Genomic DNA, 22,172 nt, shown 5'->3' on the forward strand with positions numbered 1-22,172 from the left:
TACAGCATTTTTCACACCTGCCTAAAATGTTTGCACAATACTATATACAGGGGGTAATATTAGTATAGAACACATCACCATTTTTCTCAGTAAATATATTTATGAAAGGTGCTATTGGTATGAAATTTTCACCACATATCGGTAACAACCCATGCAATCCATACATACAAAGAAACCAAAACAAATAAGTTCAGAAATTAAGATATGTGTAATAAAATGGAATGACACAGGGAAAGAGTATTGAACACATGATGAAAGAGAGGTGCATAAAGATGTTTCTTGTGTGACATCTTGGTAATGAGACATCTTGTTATAGGCCATCAGTTGAGACTGAACCAGCTGATATTAATTTGCACAAGGGCCAGGATTAATGTCAGGGCTCCCGGGTGTGACCAGAGGTGTGTGACTGACGCAGGGAAACGCAGGCTTCAGATATGTTATAAACAATATAATTTATTAACACTAACAATACAAACAAACGCAGTGCAATACTAAAACATAACACAGTGCAAACAAACCAAGCCAACCACCCACAGATAACAGTACATACAATGCAAGCGTCGTCAGGCAGGCCGGGTCAATATCAATCGGGCAGGTAGGTACAGGGGGAGCAAGCGGAGAATGGTCGGGGTCACAAGCCAGGTTCAGCAGGTAGCGGGCAGCGTGGTACAGAGGGTCAGGCAGAGGAGAATGGTCAGACAAGCCAGGGATCAGGAGCAGGAGAATGGTCAGACAAGCCAGGGATCAGAGCAGGGTCAGCAGAGAATTATTATTATTATTATTATACAGTATTTATCAGAATCAGACTGGAACAGGAAACAGGGCCCAGGAGAAACACAACACCAAGGCAGAGTCTGCAGGTCTGAATGTCCCTTAAATACACCAGTATAATTAGTTCCAGGTGTTTGACTGGCTGCAAGGTTGAGTCTCTGATTGCTGGGAGCACCCGCTGGCCAGCCCTGGTACTGCAGCTCATAAGGCAGGCGAGTCCCACTATTGCTGGCCAGTCCATTCCTGACAATTGCCTTCTAATTAAAGACATATATCTGCTGGTGTCTTGGCTTTCCATGCCTTTATGCACCTCTCTTTCATCATGCATTCAATACTTTTTCCCTGTGTTATTCCATTTTATTACACATAACAATTTCTGAACTTATTTGTTCAGGTTTCTTTGTATGAGTGGATTGCATGGGATGTTATCGACCTACGGTGAAAAGTTCATGTCAATAGCACCTTTGGAAATATATTTACCTTGCAAAATGGTGACGTGTTCAATACCAATTTTACCCGATATATATATATATATATATATATTATAATAATTATTTATCTTAAAAGGTAATGCATTTATAGCCAAGGACTGCTTGCTCTCATGGTATAAATGTGAATATGCAGTATGTCACACAAGTAAGAATTAAAGGGTCAGCTGTCACTGCACGCAGAACATGCAAGTGGATTTTCTGTTCAGTTACTGACACCTTGGTGGAAAATTACGGATAACAATGCTAAGGACTCCGTGTGACCATATTTTTTTTTTTTTACTGCAATTATATTTGCTTGTAGCCTGTTCTGATATGGGCCTTTACTTTGTGTGCTGCCCAAGCCTATTGTCTTCAGTTGAAAAACATAAAGTGTTAGAGCTTTGCTTTATAGACAGGTTACAGAGACAGGTTTTAGGATGACATACATGGATACTGTGCTCTCCAACTGCTCTGTTCTTCTGTGGGAACCTCTGGAAATACCCAATATATCAGAGTAAAGGGGAACATGAGCCTTTCCCCTTTCTTCAGGCAATTAGTGCTATGGGGTTTTAAAAGGCAAATTGGGTGCCATATGTGTAACAGCATATGTGGATTGTGCACTATATTAAACAATTAAAAAGACCAAATCCCAACAAAAACATTATCCAACATAGTAACCTTATTATATGGTTCATTTAAAACCATAACATATGGCATTATATTTATATACACACACAAGTGTAACATGCAAAAATTAGACCGCCCCTTTTAGTTCTACCGCTCACAAACTAAATTGGCATATTTCATATCACCCTTAGGGCCACTCCATTTTCTTTTGGTGGTTAAGACATAATTGGTTTACAGTTAACATGCTAGTGTTCTTAATTATGTGGTGGCAAAGCTTGAGTTATCTATATACATTTTGTAGCCCTTTGCATCTACTTCCTCAGGAGATATAAGGGGGTATTGGCATAGATATATTACATGTTCCTCAAATAAACTGTTAAAGGAGTAGTAATATCCATCCTCAGGGAGCCACAAAAAGGTACTGTGCATAGGTGCAGTCTAAAATGCTATTCTAGAGATGTATTACCATCTAGGGTCACTAGATGTCACTGTCACTCAATGGGTGGCCAACTAAGTGTCTCACCTAATTGTTCTGGGCTCAGTACACCAAAGATTCATGGATCGCCTTCACTACCCGAAGTACTGTGCACACAGCTTGTACACCAATGAGGTGCATAGTCACTGCCAGGGTCCACATCAAAGACAGGCGTCTCTGGTTTTCATTATGTCCAGTTAGTGTATATTGCAGTCCCCATAGCCGCATGCTGCTTAAGCTCCCTAACCACGTATTTAAGAACACTTTTACTGTTTTAACGTTTGCTGTATACGAATGATGTCATAACCAAAAAGGGGAACAGTGTGGCCCCAAGGCACTATGAATTGCTGACTATTTGTTTTTCTGATATTTGCTGAATAGTTGTTGATTTATCAATGAATACCAATTTAGTTTTTGGGGGGCGATCTATAAAAGGGAGGTATTATTTTTGCTTGTTACATTTATATATATATATCACCATATTTAATTAATTTAAAGCATTATTAAACCCTAAAGCAAGCATTTCTTATTTAGCAGCTTAACAATTCTTAGATGTGATGCCTGCATTAGTTCTTCTTTAAGGCTTTCTTCGATTTTCATCTGGTGATCCAGCCAGTAAGCTCTCTTTCAGATGTATCAGTTTACAGGGATGAAAGAAAACATTCATCACTGGACAGGGGTGCTTATGATGATAAGATTTTATTTATGTAAAACCTTTATTTAAAAAAAAAACTGTTTGCTATCACTGATTATAAAGTGTGAGCTGGAGTTTGGCTTCAATCAGTGTATCTAAATCTGCTAGTTCATCCAACACTCCCCTCCCCTCCCCTCAGAATGATAATGCTGCTGTCCAGAGTGGAGGCACTTTAATACAGGAGGTGTGTTACTGGCCAGATCACCAAGCGAGAACAGAGGGGAAAAGCCTAAAAAGAGAAAACTAATGCAGCAACCACATCTAATGATTTGTAAGCAGCTATACATTACATTTTTGGTTTTGGTTTTAATGCTGCTTTAAAAAGGACCCATATAATAAATGAGTTTTTTCAAATCTATTGGAATGCTTGTTCCTGGTACCATGCAAGTCCCATTTTTTAAGGATACTATGCTAAACAAATCAGGTGTCCTATCCTGAGAACCTGTCACAGATTCTCTTGAAAAGTAACCTGTCAGGACAGAGCCGCCACTGTGGGGCTGTAATCTTCATACAGACTTCAACATAATCTGAACAAGTGACCTAACCCAAGTGTAATAATAAAAAAAAATAGCTCTGATAATTTCTGGCATAGTCCCTGGAATTAGCACATGGCTCAGCTTGCAAGGAATTCCCAACTAATGTCCAAAGGGAAACCGAGAGGTGTGTCAGTCTCCTCAGTCCCTCACAGTGTTCAGTGGTTCCTTTGCCTGACTTTTAATTATTACAGGACTCAGTAGAGGTTAAGGGGGGGACCACTAAACACTGATGGAGCCAGAAGATTGACACTCCTTAATGCAGGCCATACATGGGTCCAATTTCCGAACAATATTTTGTCCAAAAATCTAAAACGTTGTTAGCTCAGTAATCCGATGGCGCCATCAATGATTTCGAAAATCGACCAACAAAGTCATGAAGTTCACTCCATATAACTTCTGTTCCTTCCAGGTCACGGCTCATGCGCATATTCTTTTCGGAAAAACAATCACACGATTTGACCAGCATTGAGTCGAAAATCGGTTGTTTTTTCACAAATTTTCCAACATGCTCTATCACCGAAAAGGGGAGAAACCACGAAAATTGGCCAGTGCCATTAACCCACTAACAGATTGAAAATTGGCTGATTATTCTTAGGTCCGATTTTCAGACCCATGTTTTGGCCGGCATAAGTGTGAGTTGCAGTTCATATTTCTGCTGGGAGTTTTGGCAGCAAGGTAAGCATCTACTCACTTACCCTAAATAGATTGGTTTTTACACTTGTGTGAACTGAAGATGTGAGTTACAGTTATTTCTAACCTCCACCTGACTGTAGTAGATGAAGATGGAGCAAAACATGAATCAAAGCAGTAACCCATATAGTTGTAAGCCACAACGTTTATTAGAACAGGAGGAAATTCCACCCGGTAAAGATCCAATGTCATGCACTGAGCAGTATTCGCTCAATGATGCAGTAACCATTCCCACCACATACTGGTGCTAGATTCCCTCCCTACTAATCCAGTGTGACTAGGATACATTGGACTTACCTGGGTTTGTTTGGAGGAAGCTGTCGACTAGGCCGCCTGATTGACGGATTTGGCTGTACCTTCATGGAAGTTCTTGGAGAGGAGCGGGCAAAAGGGTCAGGTGCTGGTGGCTTCTTGGGGATTTTCTTCACCAGCCGACTTACCCACTTCTGCTGCTCTTCTGTGGAGTTTGCTAGTAACAGTAGATTCTTCGCCGTAGAAATGTCATAGTTTACTATAAAGAAACATTACAGAAAGTAAGAATAAAACAGGAATTTTAGCCATTTTAATATTTTTTTTTCTTTTCACAAAAAATGTGAAATGAATCAGCTTCATAGCCTTTTTACTAATGTGTGTTAAAAACTGTATTGCTATGCATAGCCCTTAACTATATACGTGCAAGGAAGCAGCCATATGTGGCCATGACATATGCAGGATCTGCTCCCTGTGCTGTGCTATGTGGATGCTCTCATCTCACTGCCGCTCTAATAGACAGGTTCTCTTTAATTGAGTACATCAGACTCTGTGTAGGTGCTAATGATCTGAAACACCTGCAATGCACCCGATAGCCACAGAAAATGTGATCCTTTGCCTAGGCTTTAAAGTGTATGTATAGCTAGAATGTTTTAGTTTAACCTTTTCCTACTCTATCCAAAACTAAAGCCTATGTTTGGTTATTTTTTACGGTGTTCTATTGGGGATATTTCCTTTCACTTGCTGTTCCTGAGATGTATAAAGAGACAAAAAACCTCTATAAAGTGAGGGGAATTCCCTTCGTAGACAGTTGTCACAAGCAAGCTTTTTTCTCTTATTTCCTTTTGCAGTCAGGAACTTTGTCATGTTTCACATGACTGTCATATGCCTTTAAGTGTTCTCTATATTTTGTCTCTGCTCCTCCCTTTCCTCTGGTTTAGTTAATGCTGCATAGATAGCCCACCCCTTTTCCCAGTAATGCATTTCAGCAAGCCTCATGTCATGAAGCAGGTCACATTATGATCTTTTGACCTATCAGATGTTCATTGTTTTAAGATTCTCTCAGTTCATGGAATAAACTTCACAAGGTCTACAAGATGTCTTCTGGACTGAGTTACTGCCTGTGATTCAACCAGGATTGGAGTTATTGCTATCTCATCACAACTGTAAGTTACAGAGATCACACTTTCAATGCTTAGATTGGAGAGACAGAACAAACTTCCTATGACTTTCTTTTGCAGTGACAGCGGTCACCATAACAAAGAGAGAGGGTAAAATTCACCTAGCCTGGAGATGCACAGTAATAGCAACTCGAAAGTTGTTGTAATCCCTCCCAACTCTATCCACAACTTTAAGCTTTGACTATGAAAGTTCATGAAATAACCTTTGAAACATAAGTACATGTAAACCCTGACAATGGACTTTCCTTATATTCTACAATTTGGTGTAATAAATACATTAAAACGGTTTCGTTATATCGGTTCAAAACAAAAACAAAAAAAAAAAATAAAAAATCCTGCCACAAATGCAATGAGCGTATAATAGTGCTGCAGTGAAATCTCAGTGTTATCAGCCCTGCCCAGTTCACTTATATGGACTACAGAAGACCTCCGCCTATACCATGTAGAAGAGAAAAGGTGAAGATGTTATGTAATCCAAATTAGGAGTAAACAGCCCAGTGTACGGGTAGGCAGTGTTTGACACTCCAGCTGTGATAAATCTACAAATCCCATCATGTGTCTGCCTCTTAGACTCATTCATGTGAATGTCAGTCTTCATTGCCAACCCCTGGCCTAGGGTGACAACACACTGCTTCACCAAAGATACAGTATATAGTGAGGTAGTGCTGTTTCACCCTAGGAAAGAAAGTATGTTACTGACAGGATCGAATCTAAGGAATGGCAAGCTGCCATATACTACAATTTTACTTCTGGGATTAGATACACATTAACCTACATGACTACTCCGTTTATAGGGAACAAACTTGATATGTAACAATATTCAGAAGAAAGCAGAACTAAAGGTAAAGGGTTCTGGGCCATGGAAAGGCATTTGTCTACACAGAGATGACTTCATTTTAGCAATACCACTGAAGGACATTGGAGGAAGCCAATCAAAACAACCAGACATGACAGCAGTGCATCCATGGAACCCAACAAAGTTTAAAGAGTCCTATCGCCAACCTAAAAAATTGCTGGAAACAATCAAATGTTTTAAATGCTTACTTGCAGCATTTTCCCATTCCATAATTGATTTTTTTTTTGTCACTTGCAATATACATTTGCACTTGCTACAAAAATAACTAGTTAACTCCCTGGAGCAACCTCCTCCCTCCTAGCTTATTTTAAACATCTTCCTTTGTAGAAGTGTCAAATTACTCCCTGTGCTGGCCCAGCTCCTTCACCCCTCCCTTCGCAGCCTTTTATAAAGAAGCCAGGGTAGCTTTTAGTGTGACACTATAGTTACAGTTTTGAGTTTTCTGGTATCACATCCAAGATGGCAGCACCCAGCAGCGATTTTGGATGTCTACACATGGGAGGCTTTTAAAGGTAAACAACACGCATAAAGAATGTTAAGAGCACATATAATCTTGTATGACAATTTTTGTTCTAATGAATGGTCTGGCAACAGGGTCTCTTGAAAGCAGAAAAGCTGTACAGGCATAAGACGGTTTTCAGCATTCCAAATGCACATCTTTTTGTTTAATAGTTACAGTCATCCGATGCAGGTGTACACTTGCAGCACCTGCCCTGATACCAAGGGACAGCAGACTTCTGCCTGAAATAAGCCAACCAACTGATGACATCGTCTTTGTGAGCTCAGGACCTTTCTGCCAAGTAATTTACATCTTCCCTCAGTTCCAATAGCTGAGATGGAAAGGGGTTACAATACTGTAATGTCACCTAAAAAGAAGTTGGACATGAACAGATGGGGCACACTAGTGTTACCTTTGCAAGGTGCTATCATGTCCTCCTTCTTATCCATGTGATCCTTGTGGGATTTGATATGGCAGCGTCGGCACTCTAAGGCAGGAGGGGGTTTGAACATGTGCCATAGGGGCTTCATACAGGCATCACAAGTGGTCGGGAAGTGGTAAAGGGTGGGGATGAACTCGTGACCCTTGTGACAAATGTAGTTCGACTTCTCCGCGGGATCCACTGGAAATTCCTGTTCCTTCTTGCTTTCTCCTTCATTGTCATATAAAATCTACAAGACAGAAAAATAAAAAATCAGCACAGGAAATGATTCATCAATTTCTTTTTTTTTTATCTTGTTCCATTTTCATCTCCAATACATTTGATTTCAATTAATTAGGGCACACCAAAAATCATTTAAGCCTCTCATTGTAGTAAATACTAAATAGTAACTAGTACCAGGGTCATCTAACAAACAAAAGGAATTCAACCTGCCAATACGTATACCATGGGACAGATTCAAAAGAAATATGCATTACAAAATTACAGTGGCTGTCATTGTTTAACTTCTAAAAATTCTATTTCCCTTCCCCTGCTTCAATGTTCAGAGTGACTGTCCCAGAACAAGCATACAAGTGAACATGGAATTCCTTCAGGTTCACTGACTACACTCTCTTGGCCTCAGACTCTCCGCTCTCTTCTGGTTCTCCTCCTATCTATCGCAGCGCTCCTTCGGTGTTACCTATAACGCTGCCTCCTCCTCTTCACTCCCTCTCTCTGTAGGGATCCCTCAAGGTTCTGTCCTCGGACCCCTTCTCCATCTACACCTCCTCCCTTGGTCAATTAATAAACTCCCACGGCTTCAATTACCATCTCTATGCTGATGATACACAAATCTATCTGTCTACTCCTCACCTCACCCCACCCCTTCAGTCTCCACTCGCATCACTAGCCTACTAAGTGACATATCACCATGGATGTCACTCCACTTCCTCAAACTCAATTTTTCCAAAACCGAGCTCTTAGTATTCCCCCCAGCCCGTGCCCCCTCCACTGACTTCACCATCAAGATCGATGACACCATCCTCAGTCCATCCCCTCATGCCAGGATACTAGGTATAATCCTAGACTCTCATCTGTCCTTTCAGCCCCAGATCCAATCGCTGACAAAATCATGTAGACTTCACCTCCGCAACATCTCCAAGATACGACTGTTCCTAACCCCGGAAACCTCTAAGCAACTTATTCACTCCCTTGCCATATCACGCCTCAACTATTCTAACTCCCTCCTCATTGGCCTACCTCATCGCAGGCTATCCCCTCTTCAGTCTATCATGAATACTGCTGCCAGACTCATCCACCTTACTGTTCTGTATCTGCCACCCCTCTCTGCCAATCCCTCCACTGGCTTCCAGTTGCCCAACGGATAAAATTCAAAACACTAACAGTGACGTATAAAGCCGTTCATAACACTGTCCCAAATTACATCACCAACCTTGTCTCTAAATATCACCCAAACCGTACTCTCTGCTCCTCGCAAGACCTCCTACTCTCTAGCTCCCTTGTCTCCTGCTCCAATGCTCGTCTCCAGGGCTTCCCCCATCCTCTGGAACGCCCTACCCCAATCTATCAGACTATCGCCTACTCTGCTCACATTTAGGTGATCACTGAAAACCCATCTCTTCAGGGAAGCCTAAACCGCTCTCTGCTAATACTGGAATCCTCTACTCTTCCAACCACTCCATCCCCCACAGTTATTACCTTTTTTAAACTGTTGTCGCTATATAAATCCTGTATAATAATAATAATATAGAAGAAACTGGATTGCCAAGACAGCCAGGCAGATAGTATCTTTAGGAGAACTCAGAAAAGGCATCCTCCAAGTTTCATAAAGCACATGTTATAGAATTCTACTATAACCAAGATGTCAGCCTGCATTACCATATTCATATTACTACATCCTGGGGGAATGGGTGGTTGCAGGCAAATACAAAAGAAACTCCCTTAATTTGTACTATTTTTAGAATACATTTCTCCTGAAACTTATCACTATTAAAATGGCAGATGCACACGTTTAACTTGCCTGGAATATCCTAGGTATCTCCTTGGCGTCTGCTCGATACACATCTGTCTGCGTTACCTGTCGTACATGGAACAGCTTGCTGCCAATGGGAAATTACACTGTGTTAGAAAGATTTACAGAGATACCATACTGCACATCCCAAACCAAAAACATTTCAATACACATGCTGAAACTATATATATGATGATATATTATCATTTGCTTTGCATTACACACTTGCACTGATGAGCTCTTATAATGTAGAAATCTTCGCATATAAGTTGGAATGAAGTTTCATCTATCTACAGAGTCCGTTTAATAAACAATAAAGCATGCAATGATTTCACCATTTGTTATTTGTAAAATGATGGAAAATGACATTTCTTTCTTGTCCACTGAAGGACACAGGACGTCTAAAACCTTCAGGTTAGACTGCTGTCTACAGGAGGATAGGACACTGGCATAAAAAAATAAAAACCTGTAGGCCAGTCCAGGATATAACCCCTTTTCTTTTTCTAGTTATCAAGATTCATCAACATCAACAACAGCTAGTGGTTCATTCCACGGGACATGTAACAATTCTGTAAAAATTGAACTGTATCGCAATCAGACTCCACTGATCTTGACAATTGAGGGAGGGATCCTGCAGTGACCTTTGGGCATTGGGCTCCATGTGGGCATGTTCCAGACTGGTTCTAGTTCGATTACCTTGGGAGTGTTCCTTAGGTCTAGAGCTGGTGGCACTGTCTTTGTGCTTGCCTTGTCTCTGAAGACTCGCTTAGTGAGTAGGCAATTCAGGAACTCCTTCACTTTTACTGATCATTGGGCACTAATATTCACCATTTCCTGTTGGCTGTGCCATGGAAGGGGTTAACGCTTTAGGATAGCATGCCAATTTCATTCCATTGGGTGAACTGTTGCATGCACCCTTTTCAGCCAGAGCCCGAGGCATCCCCTTGCTGCTCCTGCACCACAGGGCCACATGGAACATCCATTTGGTCATGCTGCAAACCTACTTTGGCAACTTAATATGGATGTGAAGCTTCACCTTCTACCAGCTGTCCAGGTTTTGTAAGTGCATAAGGCCTTGTCTATTACAGTAAACCTGTACATTGCTTTACCTGGTAAAAAAAACCTGTACATTGCTTTACCTGGTAAAAAAAACCTGTACATTGCTGTACCTGGTAAAAAAAAAACCTGTACATTGCTTACCACACTGCAGCAGCAGCATCTCTGATTCAAGACACAGGGGGAAGGGAATGGTGCGAGTGGCACTCTCACCCAGACTTCTCTTAAGCCTGGTACCCACGATGAGAATATTGAACGAATGATCGTCTTTTTTTTTTTTTTGCATGCTAGTTGCACATCAAAAATGAAGGTGTTACTAAAGTTACAAAAATTCTCCTACGACAGAATACAACTTTGGAAGTGATGTAATGTACTCTTTTGCGTGGTCTTGGTCTGTTTTTTTTTTTTTTTCAGGCGCATACTGTGCCAATTAAACAAAATTATATGATCTGGGGGCAGGGGCCAGCTGAAATGAAAAGTAGAGCCATAATATCAATTCATTAGATGTAAATAGTTCAATAACTAATGAATGTAAGAAAAGAACGATTGCACACCTACAGGGTATAATGTATTTATAAAGCCGTGAATCTGACATTCAGTAAATATTTTCTGCAGATAAATCTTTCAGGTCCATTTAAATTACAGTTATCGATTTTCCTTCAGAGTATATTTGGTGAAAGTTACATTCACTGCTTTATAAATAGATCTCACAGTGCATAGTTACTGCATTGCCTCAAAACCAGCTACCAATAATAATAGTGAATACTTACTCTATATCTAATACCATGTACGGGTTAGATTGCTCTTTGTCCTGCTCACTGTCATAAAACAGGATCTTCTTGCTGCTAACAACCACATACTGAAGGAAACAAAACAAACAGAAGGGAATACTTCAATGTGTATACCAAACATTGGCAAACAGGATATCAGTCTGGCTAGTTTAGAATGACTCATATTTGGTGGGAATAATTTTGTTCAATAATTAGTTTTGTTAGAAGACTGGCATACTTAGGAGCTTGTTCACATGTGTGTTGATTATGAGGAACAATGCAATGCTCATTAACGCTCCTATAGCATTTATGAAGTGTTTGTGTTGTGTTTATGAAGCATTGAAAATGCTTCAAGAATGCTTGATAAATGCCCATGAAAGTTCCTTTTCTAGAGGGAAGTGCTTAACCACTTGCCAGCCGGCCTATGGTCAAATAACGGTCGGGTGGCCCTCTCGTCCCTCCGGGAAGGCGTCATATGACGTTTGTGCGTGCCTGCAGGGCTGCGCTGTGGCGACATCTGTCACCGGCCATGTACCTCGGACACGGCCGATGACAGATCTGTGTACCAACCCCATTGCCAGTACCATGTGACTTGCTGTTACCAATTACAGCAGGTCCCATGACAATTGTATACAATGGATGGCATCCATTGTATACAAGTGTGTCTGGCTGCGAATAGTCAGTGATCACATGCACAGGCTGGGCCAATTGCAGCTCATCTGTGTCATGTGATTAGCTATGGCCAATCACAACAAAAAAACCTAAATGAATCAGTTTCATTCAGTTAAATTGCTTGCTTATAGCAAAGAAATTCTTTGCTATAAGCAATCAAATTGTGCAAAAAAAAAAATACTGATCACTTCCCCAAAGTAATACCAAAGTAGTACAATGTTACTATGGTAACATTATACTACTTTGGTCATAGTGCAATATGAAAAAAATTTAATAACAAATAAAACAAAAATACAAAAATTAAAAAGGGATAATTTGGGGGATATGTGTACTGTTCTGACATTTTTTGGACCTCAAGAAATTAGATTGGCCATCAGTACTTCAGGATTCATCAATTTTCAGATATATCCCATAGTTTGTGAACTCTATATCTTTCCTACAGACTAAAAAATAAATACTGATTTGGGTTATTTTCACCAAAGAAATGTAGCAGAATACATCTTGGCCTAAATTTATGAAGAACAATTATTTATTTGCAAACTTTTATAACAAAAACAAAGAAACTTTTTTTTTTTTCAAAATTTTCAGTCTTTTTTTTGTTAATTTAGCAAAAAATAAAAACCCCAGTGGTGATTAAATACCACCAAACGAAAGCTCTAGTTTTGTGAACAAAATGAGAACATTTTAGTTTGGGTACAGTGTTGTATGACCGCGCAATTGTCATTCAAAGTGTGAGAGTGCTGAAACCTGAAAATTGGCCTGGGCAGGAAGGGAATAAAAGTGCCCGGTATGGAAGTGGTTAAACAAGCGATGTAGAGGAAATGAGCTACTTTGAGATGTGGTTAGGTTGTAGTTAGAAACTTTGTGAAATCTACGCAAGGTGGATTTGTATACTTTGATTTCTGACACCTGGCTTGGTCCAGCTCAGCTTTCTGAAACAAAGTCTTTGCTGCTGGTAACAATGCTCAATGCATCTGCTCCTACCTGGCACTGTAGTATTGCTGGCTGGCTGCTGCTTTTCCCTGCACACGGAAGCAAAAGGTGTTACCACACAGTTGCTCAGTACAAGCAGGAATTGACTGGAGCTGCTTTGTCCTAGTTCTCTATTTCCCAGTGCATTCTGGGTTACAGAAGCCTCCACTGTCTCTCCCTGAGTGCCCATCACTTTATAGGTGCTTCACTAACATGCCATAAATGCTGTTAATATGTGATTACAGAACATTACCATTGAAATCAGTGGAAGCGGTTGACAAGTATCAATGCCTCATGAAAATAAGATTCTGCTTAATTTTAAACACAACAGAACACAACGTTAGGGCTCCTGTGTGAACAGCACTTTGGGGTACAATTGTAATATTCATGACAGGTGTTGACAGACTGTTACGAGGCTTCAGAAATGCCAAATAAATGCTGCATAAACACAGGGTACTGACACACCCCATTCTGTGAACAAGCTGGCAGAAAACATCTTGAACTGGGTGACCTGTATCCTAATGCCTTACACCATAGTCATAGAAAGACAGTCAGAAAGCTACTCTTCATGTAATGCAAACCTACCTTTTTAATCCATCCAAATTTTTTGGTATTGCGCACAGGAAGTGACAACCATCCTTCCAATCTGGATTCTGCAAAGATCCAATAAAACACGTTATTAACAAAAACATAGCTAGTGACTACAGAGGGAAAAAATGACATTAACAAACCAGACATATATCTGAGCAGCACACACTTCAAGCCACGAGCATTTCAGCAAAGCATTCCTAAAGTGAGGCTGCGGCCCAGAGCTAATACCAGTGCTCTTTATTGTTGTCAACCCATGTACTTTAATTAGACCGACACTATACGAGTACGTGACCTGAGTGTTAAAAGCATCACTGAGGCCCATACAGCCGTCAGAGATATGAACTTATCACAGGCAGTCGGGATGCAATCACAGAGTCCTTCTCTCAGATTTCAGTCCGTGACAAGCTGATACTCCATACAGTTTAAAGCACAGATCAGCACAGCATCCACAGCGTGAGAAAAGTTGGTGGCTTGGGAATGCAATCTTGTATAGTATTTGACATGGTAACATGACAACAAGACAATGTATCTGCTTTACTAAAGAAGTTGAGAACATTCACACATAAAAAGTATGAAGAGTCACATCAAATGTCCAATCACGTGCAGATGAAATAAACAAGAATTTCCTTTTCACATGATTGGATAATTGAAGCCAATGTTCACTCTTTTGTATGTGACAATTTTCAACTTTTCGCAAGTCAGCTTCATCACCTTACAAATCTTGTCACTATGGACATGGGACCTCAATAACTAAAGTGTCCATTATGTATTGATATGTAGATTATACATAAAATATGTGAAGGGCCTTATGTATTGAGGTGTTCTTACTAAGAACTGGAGCAATGTCTCGGCCACCAATCAGCATCAGTCCTGTCTTAAAAGTCTAAATGTGATTAGGGAAAGAACGCTCGTATTTACCATGAACATGCTGTTACCTAGCATATTGTTTTTCTTCTTTATTATAATTATTTTATAGGGTGTAATGTTATTCACTCACATACTGTATCATTCATTTGTATTTTGCATAGTTTTACTAGCCCCTACATGAATATTTTGTCTTTATTGTACTCTGTGGATATAAACGGATGATTATCTGTTTACATCGGTTTGCCCTTAAGAGTACATTGCTGTCCATTTTCAACAGATTGATGAAAAACAGACAAACAGAATGTCTGAGTAAAAGGGGCATTGGGCCTCATTCACACAGTAAATTATGGCCGTACATCACCAAGAATCAAAGCATTTCTGCAGCCAGTATCAAAGATGCTTGCCTTGTAACCACTAAATATGTTATATATGAATAGCTGCAATGCCCGTCAGCCTATCGTTGATTTGGAATGGCTTCCTGGCCACAGCTGTTGACATATAACTGCGTATTAAGTGGTTTAACGCAATAAGGGACAGAGGAGCGCCCCTGTATGAGACAGTTTGCATCGAGGACCGCTCATCTGTCCCTAACCACATGGAACTGCTCAATGTGCGGTTACATGCAAACAGCCGCAATGCATGTCAATAATTCGTTAAAGCTTCTTGGCTGCAGTTGACGGCGAACACCTGTGTTATCAGCCAGAAATGCACTAATTCTTGGCGCTGCAAGCCCTAATTGGCCATGAGAATAAGATCTTAAAGTAGAACTAAACCTAATTTAAAAAAAATGTGAGCAGGCAGTTCTTTATTGCAGAAAAGACATGCTGTCTTGTCTGAGTAATCTTGATGAAAACAGCAACAGGAGGATTTCTGAGTATGTCTGCAAACCAACCATAGTATATAAATGTAGGCTGGTCCCTGACATCTCTGACTTATGTAAGTATTGATTTTTAGGTGGCGAGTGGGCTCTTGTAGAGCTCGGTCACAATACATTTTCTTTCACACCATTCATTAATTTGTACACAACACAGAAAAAGAGAAAATGAGTTGCATGTTCCATCATGTTACTCAAACTCAAAACTGCACAAATACAGCAGTTAGCCGTACCAAAGAAATATTGAGATAGTAACAAGATATGTCAGACTCACAGGGTGGCTATAGGAGGTTCCAGGAAAAACTGGTTTATACCTTACCTAAAATATCCTTCAACAAAAATGAAACATGGAATCTGGGAGTGATTGAAACTGGCAACATATCACACTTAACATAGCTGAAAGGATTCCTCTTTCAGAATGAAAAGTGCAACCAGAAAGGACCCACAGAGTCAAATGTCCAATAGATTTCCACATCCATTCTAAGGTGAATTCCTCAATAAAAATGTTTTAAATAAAACACAGCAGCCAATCAGATTCTGACAGATGACAACTAATGATGGTAATCTGATCAGCAGCTGTGGGAAAAACCCTTCCTAGAGCATTGCAACTCTAGCTCTGGTTTTATTCACTTTTTTTTTTTTTTTTTTTTTAGCAGATTCTGACTTAATTCTCTGCCAAGTCTCTCCTGTACATACTGGTTTTCATACCTACCAGTTTAATCATGACCATTTACATCCACTTTAACTGTGTAGACATGCACAGTTTATGCATCCTTCAACCACATCACAAAACAAACATTTCCCAGCACACTTACCAGTCATCCTGCAAACAAACCAAATTGACCCTGTGACAATTCACATTAAAGTGTTACTAAACCCAGGACCCTGTATTCACTATATCTGGTCTTCCACAGTACAGAGAACACGGAAATGCAATTATTTTAATAAATATAAACTGCTAAAAACCTTTTCTCATCAGCAGTATATAGCAGTCTTGTGACTTCTATCATTGTTCAGCTGAGCACTAGTTAAATCTTGCAGGAGTTTTCACTCTCCCTTGACTGTAATATGAGGCTGCATGACCCTTGTTCCCTCTGTCTGGACAGTGCTGATTGGCCCTGTGCTGATCACAAGCACCCTCCCAAAAAAACCAAAACACCTTTCTTCTAGCAATACACATCAAACTAAGCATGTACAGAGTGTCTCCTAGGTTTCTGTACTATCAGCAGATGGATTGGGGACTGTGGAAGGGGAGGATCAGAGAAGACAGAATCAAACAGCCTTTTTACACAATGCAGAGGATTAACCCCTTAGATTCCACAGTGGGTATAACAAGCATGATTTACTGCATATACAGACTGATTTTACTGTTGTGAGTTTAGTAACACTTTAAAAGCAGAGGGTTTCATTGTACACATTTAAACATATTCAATATATGGAAGTCGCAGTGACCATGTCAAGGCTCCTCTGTATACTGTTGTTCTAACTCTATATTTTTGAAAAGTCTCCAATCAGGAGCATATATAGCAGTGGATAAATTAAGGGCAGGTCTGCCTTGAGGGAACCTACTCCTTAAAGGCAGTGGAACAGACTGGATATCCAGTAATGGAAGCTGAAGGCCATCCAATGTGCCCCCATGCCAAATCAGTGAACAAGCTATAAAAAAAGATGGCAACCACTGCAATTTCTAACTATCCTTCAACCACATGCAGTGCCAACAGCTATTTTGTGTAGTACAATTCTGTTCATGGTAACGAGGCCTACAAAACAGCTTACAACATGGAACACTCATGCGGCTTTGTCTGGGAATTTGACAATGCTTATTGAGTGATCCTGACCATGAGAATGGTTGCCAACTCTTGATAGGCTGTCAGGTACATTTTAATTTGTAAAAGGGTTCCAGCCACTGTAGAAAATACATGCAGTCAGTATTCATGACATGCTGATTCCACACCAGCAAATGCAAGGAAAAAGTGTTAGATCTGGAACAACGACAAAAAAGTTAGGGACCACACAGTGCAGCAGAGTGTTAGGGGGCCACAAGGTGCAGCAGGGTGTTGCACAGCGATGTCACCTTCATTGTCATCGCTATCAGGATCTGAAGGGGCTTGTGCACAAGGTATGGGCTCCTCCTCTGAGTCGCAATCAGAATCAGAGTTGAAAAGCAAGCGAGAACGGGAGGGCCTAGTGCCAATGCGGACAGAGGTAGAGGAACGTTGGTAGGTGAATGACATGGACTCCGTAGTACGGGACTGAGTGATGTGCACTGAGAAGCCGGCACAGAACCGGAGGAAGAAGTGCAGAAAAGTTAAAAATAAAAGAAGAAAAGAAAGGGAGGAGAAAAAGTTACATCAAACATGTCATAATTACAGGTGAGCATCTCAACATTTCTGGCAATCAGAGTCCTGGAAGCCTTTCTAACGCTAACTTTTGACTTCATTATTACGCACAGATTTCAATAACGAAGAAGCACTAAAATGGGTATGAAAAATATATAGCAGCCACTAATAAAAGTCAGGAACAGAAATCTTATACAAAGTAACATCTAATGGAGGCCACTATTGTCTGCATGCAAGTTCTAGCAGAGTAACCTTGTTTGCAATGAAACTCAACAGGATCCATTGCTACTAAATTATGTGTGGCCTTGAAGACAAAATGGTAGCCCCGATTTGAGGTTTCTCAAACAGGTATTGTGCTGTGTGATATGCCAACAAATGTTTTGACCACACTGATGATATGGCATTGTAAAAAGATAGCCATTTTTAATGTGTATTAAACTACATTGATGTACAATTGGATCACTGTGGAACTCCTTACCAAAGAGAAGATCTTCTTCTCACAGTACAGACTGGTTTATTATTGCAGATGCTTTGTCAAATTATATTTTTAATACTTAAACCACTTTCAGCATCATTTACAGTTTGTACTACAATGGGTTCTATCAGAATTGGTAGCTCCTAATCTTTAGAATGCATGCGCACAACACACCCTGCTTGGAAAGCACCAGACTATGCTATTTCTTTATCACAAACGTTTAAAGGGTTTAAAGAAAATCTTTAGGTTCAGTCTAACTAAAAGTGACATTATATTTATAGGTAGAGCCAGATCATGAGATCTTATGTACCTTTAATACTCCCAACAGTAAGATCTCCCTGCCATAATTCTTGACCCTGTTCCTGTCCACGTGGGAGATTAAGGGTTTCCATGCAACTTTGTGTGTTGGACCCCTCATACTGGTCACAGCAGGCGTGAAAACCCAGGAACTCATTTTACCAACAGAGTTCACAAGAGATATATGAAAATGAACGGTGTTTTAAATCTCTAGCATCTGCCAAAAACTGAAATATAGTTTTAGGGTGGAATGTAATATTTGTAATTTAAAAGCTCAAAGTGGATCTTATCACTGTCTTATCACTAAAGTGGGCAGAGCCTTACCTGGGAAGCCATCATCATTTTCAGCATCACCATGCCCGCTGCCAATACTTGTGCTGTCCATACCAATGTGGATTGACTGCAACTGTGACCGAAGTTGCTCAATGTCGCTGTCTTTGCTGTCCAGCGCCATCTGCAGCTCAATGCGAACTTGGCTCTCATCTGCTATTTGCTGCAGAAACAAAAAAGTAATACAAGACAGGCACTGTTAAGAAATTAAAAGTGACTAGTAAATTTGTATTGCATTCGTAATATGGAATCCAACTGGCTACCAATCAAGTCCAGCTGTCTTTAAGCTAAGGAAACTCATAGAAATTACAGCCTGGACCTAACCTTTAATGGTCTTGTCTTTCCCTGCTGAAAAATGGAAACACATGCACCTTGTCCCCTAAATTATTATTGAATGGCTCCCTAAATCTGCTACTTTCTTCCATATTCAGAAGTATATCCTGCACCTATTCAAGAAGCATTTTCTCTCCTCTGTATTTTCAAGAAAATGCTAGTTACCTAGCTATAATGCTGAGACTACTTTCTAAATCACTGACTGAAAAAAGTATAGCTATATGGAATTCTGATTATTTACTCTCATTTGTTACACATTCTCTCCAGGTCAGTGACTTAGCAGTGTTGAAGCCTGACAGGTACCATTTTCAGTAGGAGGCCAGCAACAGCAACTTTTATATTTCTCCCACGACATGTGCACTTTCAGGAGCTACAAATCTTACCTGCACCCCTGCTGAAAAACTTTAGAATCGCAATTCAAAACTGTAATGGTTCTAAGTGAATTATAACTTTATTGAAAATGGTTGGATTTTAGGATGATGGTGCCAAAGAAGCTTCAAGTTGGTGAGGTTATAGTCTATAGATTCATATTTCCACAAAAAAAATTCCTTCTATTAGAGGGAAACATTCAGGGCAAAGCGGAGGCAGCTTTATATTCTGCACTATGCAGGACTGAGTTGCCAAATTGACAGCTCGGTAATGCGGATTACATTGAGAGATCATGCCTCTTCTCCTGTAACCAGCAGCATTCTGCTGTCTATTTGAGAAGTGTCCACTCTGTATAAGGAGCACAGTTACCTGCCATCTTAGAGCCGTTAACTATACAGGAAGAGTTGTATTCTCCCTCTGTAATCTGCAGGAATGACCTATCAGTTTGTTAGCTTGGGTCCTACTGTGCATTATTTAATACGCCGCAACTATTGTAGCTTTCAGTCATGAATTACTGCTATGTTAAGACAAAAACAAAAAAGGAAAAAAAAACATTTAAACCCCAATTAGTTTGTTAATGCATTCATTTCTTTCCTCAGTATTTTTTTTCCAAGTTATTTGTATGTTAATGTTTTACATTTGTGTACATTGATATTTTTAGCGCCAAAAGTAAAAAAAGGGACAAATCACAGAAGAAAATTTGTAAATAATAAAACTACACAATCCATTATATGATGTCAACTACAAATAGCATGATGCCTTACCGCCTGCATCTCATTCATCTCCTTCTGATACTTGATGACAAGGTGACTGAGTTTTTCCCTTTCAGATTTCAGTTCCAGCTGCAGCTTCCTATTCTCCTTCTCCTTTCTACGAACGTCTGTGTCAGCTCCGCCTTTGGTGGGAATTTTCCTGTTCATGATCTCAGCCAGTTTGTTCACAGCCTGCCGAAAAGTGTGAAGCTGACAGTCAGGGAAGCATAAATCGCAGTTTTGTTACAAAATTCTAAATCCTTTCACTTTTAAAGCCAAGTCACAAGAGATCACTGGAAGCCAAAAGAATTTTATTGAACCTTAAGCCTCTTCCACCAGCTGGATAGACCCAGCATTTCAATATAAGACACTGAAAAACTGGCATAATACCTGAGTTTTTAGAGTCCGCTCAGTCAACAGCTGCTTCTCGTATTGTAATTTAATGACCATGACGCTGCTTTCTTCCTCTTTCAGATTTTGAATCTCTGTACAAGGACAACAAGTCACAATATTAGAAAAGAAGAAATAATTACATTTTATTCATGTTTAATATACTCTACCTCCATTATGGAACGAGACTAGATTAATGTGCCGGTCATTTTAGCAGATTACATTTTTATAAAAAATGAAGGTTATTGTATATTTTGGAAAACAGACACACAGTTAGTTTTGGATAGAGTGGAGCTGGATTAGAACGCCTGTCAGGTTTTTATTACTATCTGTGCCCCCATTATTCACCTTTTCCATCTGTCCTGTATATCAAGGAAAGTTTACATAAAAGAAAATCCCAAATTTTGGATGGTCTTCAGAACAGTAAGAGAGAGAATCTTTCAATTGGGACACTGGTTCTATTGACCGGGAGGGGGGCAATAGATTCCCTTAATTTGCAGGGATTTCCTCTCACTTCCTGTCTTAGCTATGGGACAGAAAGTGAAGGGAAATCTCAATGGGACATAGATGGCACAAAAAAAAAAAAATCTAGCAGGGGTTGTAACCCCTCCCCCCCCCCCCCCTTACTCTATCCAAAATCAAAGAAATAGTTCTGCCTTCAGTTCTACTTGAAGAATCCAAAGAGACTGTAATAAACAGTTAAGGTAGAAGTGATTCCTTCTTAAGAGAAGTTCATCACCTTTGAACACTAGATAAAGATGAGGACTCATGTAGTAAGATAGAGGTATGGGGGGGGCCATGAATACCCCTGTACTGTTTAATTAAGATGTCTCATGATTTAAACTCAAAGTATTGCCATGGCAAGTTGCATCACAACCTGCAAAAAAGAACTGCTCCTTGGTGATACAAAATAGTGATAGCACAGTCCACCATGAAGACTCAAAGTACTGAACTCAGACAGCTGGGCAACTAACATTTTCAGGATAAGCAGCCTCGCTAGTTCCCTTTAAAGACTAGATATTAAGCAAACCGAGTGTCAGAAATGGGTAGTCAGAGAGAGGATTTCAGTCATCTACAACACTTACGTTCTTGGGTCTCCTTAAATTTATTGTTCAGCTCCTCCTTCTCGTTAGCCAGGTTGGCCACATCAGTAGTTAGTGTCTTGTTTGCATCTTCAAGCTGTGGTAAGAAAATAAGTAATCATTCAAACGTAGGCAAATGGGAAACCTTCCACATAGAGCCCTTGAATGTGTGTATGTCATCTGTGAATTCTGTAGACTGACCTAGACTATTATCATAAACTATAACTTTAGGTCATGTGTCCAGTTATATGAGCAGAACTTAGCAAACAGCTATGTCAACCAGTGGCAGCAGACTGTGCAGGTTTCAATTAAAAGGTTAAAAGACCAATGCATACATAGTTACATAGTAAGTCTGGTTGAAAAAATACATTTTTCAGTTCAACCAATGCTTAATACTTGATATTTTATTTTATATGAATGTGGTTAAGATACAACATCTATTTTTTGGGGTCCCAGTGATCAGATCACTGCCCTTCAGTTCCCAGTCTTTATAAGGGGGTCA

The 22,172-nt window shown here is 40.0% G+C and overlaps 1 protein-coding gene across 5 annotated transcripts in view; it reads right to left on the reverse strand.

Annotated features, from left to right (window-relative positions):
- Nucleotides 1–22,172, reverse strand: part of ROCK2 (Rho associated coiled-coil containing protein kinase 2) — a 221,518-nt gene that overhangs the window by 10,019 nt on the left and 189,327 nt on the right. For 4 of the 5 annotated variants that reach the window (XM_089672057.1, XM_089672055.1, XM_089672056.1 and 1 more), the window contains exons 23-32: nucleotides 21,674–21,767; nucleotides 20,589–20,683; nucleotides 20,211–20,390; nucleotides 18,739–18,907; nucleotides 17,378–17,569; nucleotides 13,557–13,624; nucleotides 11,328–11,416; nucleotides 9,511–9,589; nucleotides 7,461–7,719; nucleotides 4,561–4,774 (exon numbers count right to left, since the gene is read on the reverse strand). In XM_089672057.1, the coding sequence (XP_089528183.1) occupies nucleotides 4,561–4,774; nucleotides 7,461–7,719; nucleotides 9,511–9,589; nucleotides 11,328–11,416; nucleotides 13,557–13,624; nucleotides 17,378–17,569; nucleotides 18,739–18,907; nucleotides 20,211–20,390; nucleotides 20,589–20,683; nucleotides 21,674–21,767 (1,439 nt within the window). The remainder of the gene's footprint in view (nucleotides 1–4,560; nucleotides 4,775–7,460; nucleotides 7,720–9,510; nucleotides 9,590–11,327; nucleotides 11,417–13,556; nucleotides 13,625–17,377; nucleotides 17,570–18,738; nucleotides 18,908–20,210; nucleotides 20,391–20,588; nucleotides 20,684–21,673; nucleotides 21,768–22,172) is intronic. The other variant, XM_089672059.1, reaches the window with a different exon arrangement.

This window comes from Staurois parvus, unplaced genomic scaffold (genome assembly GCF_062004578.1).
Source record: "Staurois parvus isolate SC_StPar_1 unplaced genomic scaffold, SC_StPar_1.0 ptg000118l, whole genome shotgun sequence".
NCBI lineage: Eukaryota > Metazoa > Chordata > Amphibia > Anura > Ranidae > Staurois > Staurois parvus.